The 11,011-nt window shown below is 42.2% G+C and overlaps 1 protein-coding gene across 1 annotated transcript; it reads left to right on the forward strand.

Annotated features, from left to right (window-relative positions):
* LOC135504652 (dual specificity protein phosphatase 7-like) lies at positions 1 to 5,347 on the forward strand. The gene is made up of 3 exons (XM_064923409.1): positions 1 to 767; positions 1,398 to 1,826; positions 3,271 to 5,347. Exons 1-3 carry the CDS (start codon positions 401 to 403, stop codon positions 3,579 to 3,581), a joined length of 1,107 nt encoding a protein of 368 aa, XP_064779481.1. The 5' UTR covers positions 1 to 400; the 3' UTR covers positions 3,582 to 5,347.
* The last annotated feature ends 5,664 nt before the right edge of the window (positions 5,348 to 11,011 follow it).

An 11,011-nucleotide genomic window follows, 5' to 3' on the forward strand; every position in this document is an offset into this window, starting at 1 on the left:
GAGTTTCTCCACTGTCAACTACATTTCCTCTGCATCGGAATGGTAAAAAGGAGAACGTGTTCCAACTAGTGCGATTGTCAGTGTAGAAAGTTGATCGTATATTTAATGTCTGGTGTTATTATTTCACAGGGGAAAAATGTACTAGTATTTGCTTCCCTGGGCGAGTGGATAAGTGGTGAGTAACCTACAAGGTCAGATGGATATTGGAGTAGGGAAATCAACGCTCCCGCTCTAAAGAAAGTGATACATTAGAAGTATGTCATTATCGCAACATTTGAGATTTGATGTTTGAAGTTAACACGTTACAGTGTTTGCCCTGCGAAGTTAGCCGCCACTCGGTGTACAATGTAGCGACATTTGTGTGTTACTTGCATGAATGTAACATGATATTTCGTTCGATATGACTAATGTGACGCCGAGTAAAAGCGTGGAATGGCTGCAGGTAGAGTTGGAATCCGGGGGAAGTTCGCTGCTTCTGTTGGACTGCCGATCGCACGAACTTTATGAATCATCCCACATAGAAACGGCCATCAATTTGGCCATACCAGGGTTGATGCTGCGAAGATTCAAGAAAGGCAACATACCCATCCGAACTATCATCCCCAACCACGAAGACAAGGAGAAATTCGTTGGACGTTGTAATACGGATACAGTGATTCTGTACGATGAGTGCACTGTGGACTGGCAGGATGGGGCCACTGGTTCGGTACTGGGACTACTTCTTCAGAAACTATGGGACGACGGCTGTAAAGCATATTACCTGGAAGGCAAGTTGAATGTTTGCCATATTGTTTTTCCAAGTTGTTTTGGGAAATGTAGCCTATAGTGGTCTAACTTTCCTGGCACGGTTTGTAAAATAGGGTACAAATAAAATAAAAAATGTTTTCATAAATATTACGACAAACAACGCCAATGAATAAATCTTAATTATGTAGATAGATAGTATGTATGATACATCTTAGTTTTGAATGTACATCATTATCTCTGAAACTTTGAGAAGTAGTGTGACTGAGAGTGTCAATTAAAATTCCAAAATGGCTGCGCCATGTTTTGCTACTACAGGAAAAGGGCATGCATTTCATGAATGGTCTGCTGTGAAGGAGATAACTATTGCCAGTGCAGTTCTTAGTTATAGTATACATAGCATGAAATTGTTATTTACTCAGCCCTGATCACGTTATTCATAATAATCCAAATATATTATAGCCTATTACGTCATTAGACCACATGTCACGTATTATATCAACTCAAATAAATAATATTTATTCCCAATCTCTGTGCAGTTGTTACACTTTGAATGATAGAAAATAATTATATGAATATGTTGCTTGGCTGTGATGCATAGGATAACACAATGAATAAACAACATTATAACTCCTTGGCTCTTTTGATCTTAGGGGGATTTGTGAAGTTTCAGACTGAGTACTCGGAGCACTGCGAGACCCTTCTGGACAGCTGCTGTCCCAGCTCTTCACCACCGCTGTCCGTCCTAGGCTTTGGAAGTCTCCGGATCAGTTCCGACCTCTCCGATGGTGAGTCGGACCGCGAGCCGAGCAGTGCGACCGAGTCTGAGGAGAGCCCCCTTCCCAACAACCAACCTGCCTTCCCAGTCCAGATCCTCCCCTACCTTTACCTGGGCTGTGCCAAAGACTCCACCAACCTGGATGTGCTGGGCCAGTACAACATCAAGTACATCCTGAACGTCACACCCAACCTCCCCAACATGTTTGAACATGACGGCCTCTTCAAGTACAAGCAGATCCCCATCTCCGACCACTGGAGTCAGAACCTGTCCCAGTTCTTTCCAGAGGCCATATCCTTCATCGGTGAGTAGCCGACTAGGTGGGAGAGAACCTGATCGATCACACTGTGTTCCAAGAGTTAATATATTTTATGAATGCGGCATATAGGAAATGATAAACAGGCACACCGAGTATATGATGTCCCGTGTAGCTCAGTTGGTAGAGCATGGCACGTGCAACACCATTGTTGTGCGTTCAATTCCCGAAAGGGACCAGTATGAAAATGTATGCATTTTTTTTCGCTCTGGATAAGAGTATCTGCTAAATGACGTAAATATCATACGCTTCTTTTTTTATTACAGTGAGAAATAGGAAGTTGGTTGCTAGCCACCTAATGTTCTTGTTTTACTTTAGTCATATTTTGATTACGATATGAATCATTATCTCTCAGTTCCTGGTATATACCCAAATGGCATTGCTCATCACTGAAACCCCCTTGTGTGATGAACCTAGGGCTTTTACTTAGATTTTCAATTCCGGTTATCAATGTCCCAATTCAACATAACTTCTTAAAAGAGAGCTGGAATGAAGTCCGTTGCTACTGAGCGCTGCAATAGAGGAACTTCCTGGATCATTGCTAATGTAGTATGTCTGTTATTTTAAGATGGGGGGGAATCTTTTTTTTAAACTTACTGAAACCCACAGCAGCACCTGAAACACTCTTGTGCTAATGGTGTTTCCAGGCTTGTTGTGTGATAGTTTTGTCGGTGGGGGTTTAGTGGTAAGAAGAAGGAAACATGGCTTCCACTCTCTGTGGCTGCCTGTGTTTGGTTATCAGGTCATGAGTCTGACACATCCTGGTTGTGGGTTAGGTTTAGTGCAGGGCGTTTCGCCATACTTGTTTGCTTACTTCTCTCGATAGAAGTAAGCCTGTTGCCTGTTCTTGTGTAGATTGAAGTGGATCTTTTACTGTAGAACTAATAAACCTCAACGTCAAAGGCGTACAGCGGCACACGATGAAGACTAGCTAGCTAAGGTGAGGACTGACCGCTCCGGGCATCAGTAGTCTGCATGTGGCACTGTCATAATTAAGTAGAGGATGTGAAAACGTTCGGTGACCCAGCCTTGAGTCATGCTCTGGGGTGTCACGTAAAGTTAGCTTGAATTGTGTACGTAGGATTACGCCTTTCAACAGCAACATAAATCACAAAGAATCTAAGAATGGTGTTTTAATGTGACTCCATAATAGAGGGTTGTGGAATGCCTGCGATTTTTCACTATACATAATGTTCCTTTTGATGAAGGGAGGTGTGTCATTCAACAAAGATAAAGGTCTACTTCCTGTCTCCCTTGATCCTTGTGAGCAAACGACAAGATGTAGGCTTACATGTTTACCTCTTCTGTGTTGGGCCATATGACCTCTTCTTTGTTGGACCCCACACCCAGAGAGTCTTAGGGTTATGTGTTCTGATCAAACAGCCAGTGCTATTTGACCCATGCTGACCTTCTTCCTCACTTGTACCTGTAGATGAGGCTCGGTCCAAGCAGTGTGGCGTCCTCGTACACTGTCTGGCTGGCATCAGCCGTTCCGTTACCGTGACCGTGGCCTACCTGATGCAGAGGCTCAACCTGTCACTCAATGACGCCTACGACTTTGTCAAGAGGAAGAAGTCCAACATCTCCCCCAACTTCAACTTCATGGGCCAGCTGCTGGACTTTGAGAGGACACTGGGGCTGCACAGCCCATGTGACAACCGCTCCTCGTCCAATGAGCAGCTCTACTTCACCACTCCGACCAATCACAATGTGTTCCAGCTGGACACGCTGGAGTCAACGTGAGGAAACGGAGAAGATGGGTTTGGTGGCCATGTTGTTTCATCAATGTCGCCAGGGTATTTTGTAGCCTGTCAATGAAAAAGAAAAATGCACCTGGCACTCCAGCTTGTGGAGACTGAGAAGACTCACCTGTCAAGCAAGTGATTTCAGTATGGATTTTCATAGAACATGGTGCCCGCCATTATGCTTAAAACAGTACATGCTCTGTCTGATGCCTTAAGGGATACTTCAGGATTTTGGCAACAAGGCTCTTTATCTCCTTCCCCCAGAGTCAGATGAACTTGTGGATACCATGTTTATGTCTCTGTGTCAAGTATGAGGGAAGTTAGAGGACGTTTTGTGAACCAATGCTAACCATAGACTTTCAGTAATTGCGCTAACGCTAGTTAGCAACTTCCTTCAAACTGTACGCAGAGACATACAAATGGTATGGACGAGTTCATCTGACTCTGGGGAAGTCCCAAAATTCAGAAGTATCCCTTTTAATGTTTTACTCAAGTAATCCAACAGGCTTAGTGTGTATAATTAGTGAATGATGGTTTGCAATGGTTATTGCATGAAATGTAATTATTATGAGGTAACTCGATGGGGGGGACTGTTATTTCATATTCACCCGCTGGAAAGTGGATGTGTCAAGTTGTTTTCAGAACAACTGTGGCTAATGCCTTGTTCTGAAGGGAGAGGTTGGCCAAGCAGAATGTGAATCATTGTTTTCTGGGACCAAATGGAGATATTTTGAATGGTACTCTTGCTGAGGGGCCTGGGCTACTTTTAAGTTGGCCTTGAATGACTTTGTAACATTCCTATTGATGACTGTTCTAGATGTCGTCATTTGCAGTTAACATCAGAACGGAGTGATCATTGAAAGCACTTGTCAGCCAATGTTATGTTCTCTACTTTGCTGTCACCTTCAAAGTAAACATTTGTTTTTTTTTCTATTCCATAATGTAAGAACGCCGTACGTTATTTTAGTTTTTCCTTTGTTGAATGGAGAGGGTCACCCTCTTGCAAAATATTAAAGATGAAACACATTAGTTTTTTTTTTTTTTTTGGCAAAGCTCTTGTAAATTGTGGTAATTATAATAACATTGCATTGTTTGCATGTAATCAAGTTTAACTTCTGTATACTGTACCTCTTATGCCTGTTGTTCCTGTGGCCTTTCCAATACCGTCTAAGTTAACACTTAACTCTCTTTAACCAAGGAACTGGGTATGGTATTGGATTGTCATTTGACATGGATGACTTGTATATCAAAGTTATGATCCATAATGGACATTTTTACCTTGTTTATTAAGTCATGTAACAGTCACGTATAGACACAATCTTCAGCCTGCAGCTACTCTTCCTGTGGCGGAACCATGTTAAAGGAAACACGGTGTGTTTCGATCTGTTCTGTATTTGCCAGTAATCGAAGTTGAATGTTTCAGCGAATATGAGAGAGAGAGAGAGGGAATGAAAGGAAACGCGTGATAATGATGCCAATTTTTTTTTTCTTACCTCACGGAGAGACATTTTCAGGGATTTTTATACAGCACATCTGTATCTTGTTACGGCATCTGAAACGCATCAGAGGGCTGTGTTTATTTGGTATGGGTTTGTAAAAGATGTACATAAGATTCGCTTGGTAACGGGTGACCTTTTCTCTGAATCATGAAGGATGTGAAATTGACCGATTTACAGTATGTACAGTGTATGTAAAACTAAATGTACAAGACATTTATGTACGAGTTTATACAACAAATATATTGTGTATATTTTTTACTTTCAACTGCGCTATGTATTCTTGTGTTATTGCCCTCTTATTGTTATTCAGGTCTACGGCTGTGCCAAAGCTTAGGCTAATTTCAGGCAGCACTCAATCACTCAACATTTACAATGAAGAATATCAAGTCCAGTGCAGAGTCAGCCACTATCTGGCTGTCTGTGTCATGTTGTCTTGTGCAGCACAAGGCCCAAGGCTGTAGGTGTGGTGAGATATCCGCTCTCTGTCCACTCTGATGCCTGGCTTCCTGTCTGTTGTGGCCATGCAGGCCGTCTGATGGAGAGAAGGACGGGAGGCAGGGCCAGATCTCTGAAACCACAACACAGCCACTTCCCTTCCCAGTCACTCACTCGGAGTCACCCTGCTCGGAGAAAAGGGGAAGATGTCCATTGTGTAACAATTAAGGTCTATTTTACTTGATGACTAACATCCATACTAAGACGGTTTTCTTTAAAGGATGTTAAGTTGGTGTGTCATTCTCAGAAGGAACGTTTCAGTGTTTAGGGTAAATGCAGTAGTATCTTATTTTGTTTTTCTCATGTCCAAAAGCTGCTGTGTCTCGTTTGAAAAGAGGAAATGAGAGCTTGTCGCTACGTCCTCGGGTCCTGTTGGACGTTTGGGGAGGGTGATGTGAGGGTAACATTTTACTGTGGATATGTTCACATTAGCACACACACAAACACATGTCTCCTAAGAGAGCATGTTGAATACTTAACTTGATGTTAATTATTTGCAAAAAAGACGTGTTTTTGCCTGTTCACGGGTCCCCTCGAAATATCCCTACCTCAGGTTTCATTACTAAGGACTGATGATTAGCCTGAGGCTAGCCCTCCACAAGCCTCAGCTCTTCCAAACCCTGGTCGGGTGCACCAAGAAGATTTATACATTCATCACACCTCTGATCCAGGCCAAAACAGCCATGATTCTCAGGCAATGCAATTCCTCTTTTTCAGAAGAAGCAGTTATGAAATGAGGCTAAGCCTATGATATCCGTAGCCCTGAGCTAAGCTGAGGAAAATGAAGTGCAACAGAAAATGACAGCAGAGTATCCGAGCTCACTATGTGGTTTTTAAAATGGAGAACGCCAGGCATGGGTTGTTACTTGTCCAGTTCCATCTTCAGAAGTACAACACTGAAAAAGATTTAACTAAATGAAATAACATTCTTTTCTTTAAATATCCCCAAGTCAAGAAAAGAAAATCCTCATCTGCCATTGTCTTCTTTTGAAAGTAACACAGACCAGACTTGCCTAACAATAAAACCCTGGTGTGTGATGGTTTTCCGAGCATGACAACCTGGCAGGCTGCATACCTGCAGGAAACACCTGTGATTATGTCTAAGAGCCACCCACCCATATCTAGGCCAGTCAGAGGCCATGGATCCAAACTGGTCTTATGTGCAAGATAACAAGCAGAGAAGTCTGACACTCGGGGCTGATGGTGCAGACATTACAGCTTCAATCAACCGTCCAATGAGGTATAGCGCTGAGGCACATCCGAAGTGATATAGGGCTGATTGAGATAGCTTCCACGGCAACGTAACACTGCAAGGGACATTAGGTTACTTTCTAAATATAATTCATTTCTAATTACCTGTCCAAAACTGTAATCATTAATGTAACTTTGGGATTACATAAACTCAGTAATGTAATCTGATTACTTTCCCAAAAGAAGAGGCTTAAAAAAAGAAAAGAATCCATCAAACGCATTTGATTGTATGATTTTTCCGCAAACATCCTTTTTTACTTTAACAGTAATCCAAAAAGTAATGAGCACATTTTAGAAGTATCTGTAATCTGATTACAATATTTCTGCTGGTAACATAACTGATTACAGTCAAAATTGTTTGTAATCAGAATACATGTAATCAGTTACTCCCCAACCCTGGCAGGGGATAATGGGAAGTACCCTGCCCTGATCAGGAAGCAAAGTTAAAAATAAGTTATAGATCTGTCCACAAGTTTGAGGTGCTAGAATCTCCCTATAGCAACATATACAGTGTTAATTGGTAGATACTACAACACTTCCTATTTGGAAATTCCCTGACATCTGTTGTGTAAAAAGTATGCCTCGATTATAAAAATCATATACCACTTCATCCTCAGAGGCAGAGCTCATCTGTGGTATCGCATAATTCCCCTTCAATCCATTGCCTCCTGCTTTCACAATTACTTTGGAATTCTCCAAAGCATTATGTACAACATATATTTGAAGTTGGAAGTTTACATACACTTTAGCCAAATACATTTAAAATCAGTTTTCCACAATTCCAGATATTTAATCCTAGTAAAAATTCCCTGTTTTAGGTCAGTTAGGATCACCACTGCATTTTAAGAGTGTGAAATATCAGTGTAATAGTATAGAGAATGATTGATTTCAGCTTTTATTTCTTTCATCGCATTCCCAGTAGGTCAGAAGTTTACATACGCTCAATTAGTATTTGGTAGCATTGCCTTTAAATTGTTTAACTTGGATCAAATGTTTTGGGTAGCCTTCCACAAGCTTCCTACAATAAGTTGGGTGAATTTTGACCCATTCCTCCTGACAGAGCTGGTGTAACTGAGCCAGGTTTGTAGGCCTCCCTGCTCGCACACACTTTTTTCAGTTCTGCCCACAAATTTTTATATAGGATTGAGGTCAGGGCTTTGTGATGGTAACTCCAATACCTTGACTTTTTTGTCCTTAAGCCATTTTGCCACAACTGTGGAAGTATGCTTGGGGTCATTGTCCATTTGGAAGACCCATTTGCGACCAAGCTTTAACTTCCTGACTGATGTCTTGAGATGTTGCTTCAATATATCCACATAATTTTCCGTCCTCATGATGCCATCTATTTTGTGAGGTGCACCAGCCCCTCTTGCAGCAAAGCACCCCCACAACATGATGCTGCCACCCCCGTCCTTCACGTTTGGGATTGTGTTCTTCGGCTTGCAAGCCTCCCCCTTTTTTCTCCAAACATAACGATGGTCATTATGGCCAAACAGTTCTATGAAGGCTGCGTGGTCCTATGGAGTTTATACTTGCGTACTATTGTTTGTACAGATGAACGTGGTACCTTCAGACGCTTGGAAATTGCTCCCGAGGATGAACCAGACTTGCGGAGGTCTACATTTTTTTCTGAGGTCTCGGCTGATTTCTTTTGATTTTCCCATGATGTCAAGCAAAGAGGCACTGAGTTTGAAGGTAGGCCTTGAAATACATCCACAGGTACACCTCCAATTGACTCAAATGATGTGAATTAGCCTATCAGAAGCTTCTCAAGCCATGACATAATTGTCTGGAATTTTCCAAGCTGTTTAAAGGCACAGTCAACTTAGTGTACGTAAAATTCTGACCCACTAGAATTGTGATACAGTGAATTATAAGTGAAATAATCTGTCTGTAAACAATTGCTGGAAAAAATGACTTGTGTCATGCACAGAGTAGATGTCCCAACCAACTTGCCAAAACTATAGTTTGTTAACAAGATATTTGTGGAGTGGTTGAAAAATGAAAATGAGTTTTAATGACTTTTAGTGTATGTAAACTTCCGACTTCAACTGTTTGTTTTCAAGGAATTCCTGCTCTATCATTCGCGTTCCACTCTTATTTGTACAATCGGATTAAACGTGAGAGAACAAATAATACATTCGGAAAAGTATTCAGACCCCTTGACTTTTCCCACATTTTGTTACGTTTACAAGCCTTGTTCTAAAATGGATGAAAAATAGAAATGTCATACAATATCCCAAAATGACAAAGCGAAAACAGGTTTTTAGAAATTTCCGAATGCACTGAATACTTTACAAATGCGCTGTATATTCAAAGTATGTGGAAACCCTTTCAAATTAGTGCGTTTGGCTATTTCAGCCACACCGTTGCTGACAGGTGTATAAAAATCGAACACACAGCCATGCAGTCTCCATAGACAAACATTGACGATAGAATGGCTTTACTGAAGAGCTCAGTGACTTTCATATTCTGCCCTGCTAGAGCTTCCCTGGTCAACTGTAAGTGAAGTGGAAACGTCTCAAAGCAACAACGGCTCAGCCGAAAGTGGTAGGCCACACAAGCTCACAGAACAGGACCGCCAAGTGCAAAATCGTCTTTCCTCGGTTGCAACACTCACTACTGAGTTACAAACCGCCTCTGGAAGCAACGTCAGCAGAAGAACTGTTCATCAGGAGCTTCAAGAAACAGGTTTCCATGGCCGAGTAGCCACACAAAGGCTAAGATCCCCATGCACAATGCCAGTCGGCTGGAGTGATGTAAAGCTCGCCGCCATTGGACTCTGGAACAGTGGAAACGCGTTCTCTGGAGTGATGAATCACGCTTCACCATCTGGCAGTCAGACGGACAAATCTGGGTTTGGCAGATGCCAGGAGAACCCTACCTGCCTGAATGCATAGTGCTAACTGTAAAGTTTGGTGGAGGAGGAATAATGGTCTGGGGCACTTATTCATCATTCGGGCTAAGCCCCTTAGTTCCAGTGAAGGGAAGTCTTAACACTACATAATACAATTATATTCTAGACGAGTTTGTGCTTCCACCTTTGTGGCAACAGTTTGGGGAAGGCCCTTTCCTGTTTCAGCATGACAATACCTCTGTGAACAAAGCGAGGTCCATAGAGAAATGGTTTGTCAAGATCGGTGTGGAAAAACTTGACTGGCCTGCACAGAGCCCTGACCTCAACCCCATTGAACACCTTTGGGATGAATTGGAACACTGACTACGAGCCAGGCCTAATCGCCCAACATCAGTGCCTGACCTCACTAAGCTCTTGTGGTTGAATGGAAGCAAGTCCCCATTATTCCAGTGGATTGCCTTCTAAGAAAAGTGAAGGCTGTTATAGCAGCAAAGGGGGGATCCAACCACATATTAATGCCCATGATTTTGGAATAAGATGTTCGACGACCAGGTATCTACATACTTTTGGTCATATAGTGTATGTTAATGTAGGCTGCTAAGGTACTAGACTTTGTGTGAGAGCATTTAATGTGAATGGAAACATGTTTTACTTCTGTGTGTCATGACATCATTGATTCATTAATTATCCATCTTGGCAAATTAAAGCTTCTTAAGCAGGTATATAGCCTCTGTCCTGCCTGGTTTGTGATGTTTCAGTGAATGTACTCAAAGAGATTAGTGGAGTATTTTTGTCATGTTGTTGTAATCACTAGCGAAGGGAAGCAGAGGTTAAATCACTGCTTGCTCAGCAGTGGTGGCACGGGAAGCAGATGTGCTCTGAGACTGACAGGGTTTTAGGGAGAGAGAGAAGGGGGGAAATGAGATGGAGAGAGAGAGAGGGGGAGACAGGGAGAAAGAGAAGGGGAAGGTGAAGGAGAGAGTCGACATTGTGACTGTACAGTATGTGTGTGACTGTGTGAGTTTGTATGTGAGCATGTGTGTGTGTGTGCGAGAAACACAGAGTGTGCGTGTGTGTGTTAGAGAGTGAAAGAGACTGAGATCAGAAGCCCTTCATGCTGCTCCACACCTGTTGTGGTTAAGCACATCCACAGGCCTCCCATTCAGCACATTGATTGACTATAAAATAATCTCACAGCTGCCACTGACTCAATGGTACAAGCATGTCTGGAATAATTGACTTATTTGTTTATCCTTCATTGAACCTGGCGAGTTTCCAAGTGATAAAACACATTTTAAAAGTGAGGTCTGACCAATGGGATAATAG

This window comes from Oncorhynchus masou, chromosome 18, assembly GCF_036934945.1.
Source record: "Oncorhynchus masou masou isolate Uvic2021 chromosome 18, UVic_Omas_1.1, whole genome shotgun sequence".
Taxonomy (NCBI): Eukaryota; Metazoa; Chordata; class Actinopteri; order Salmoniformes; family Salmonidae; genus Oncorhynchus; species Oncorhynchus masou.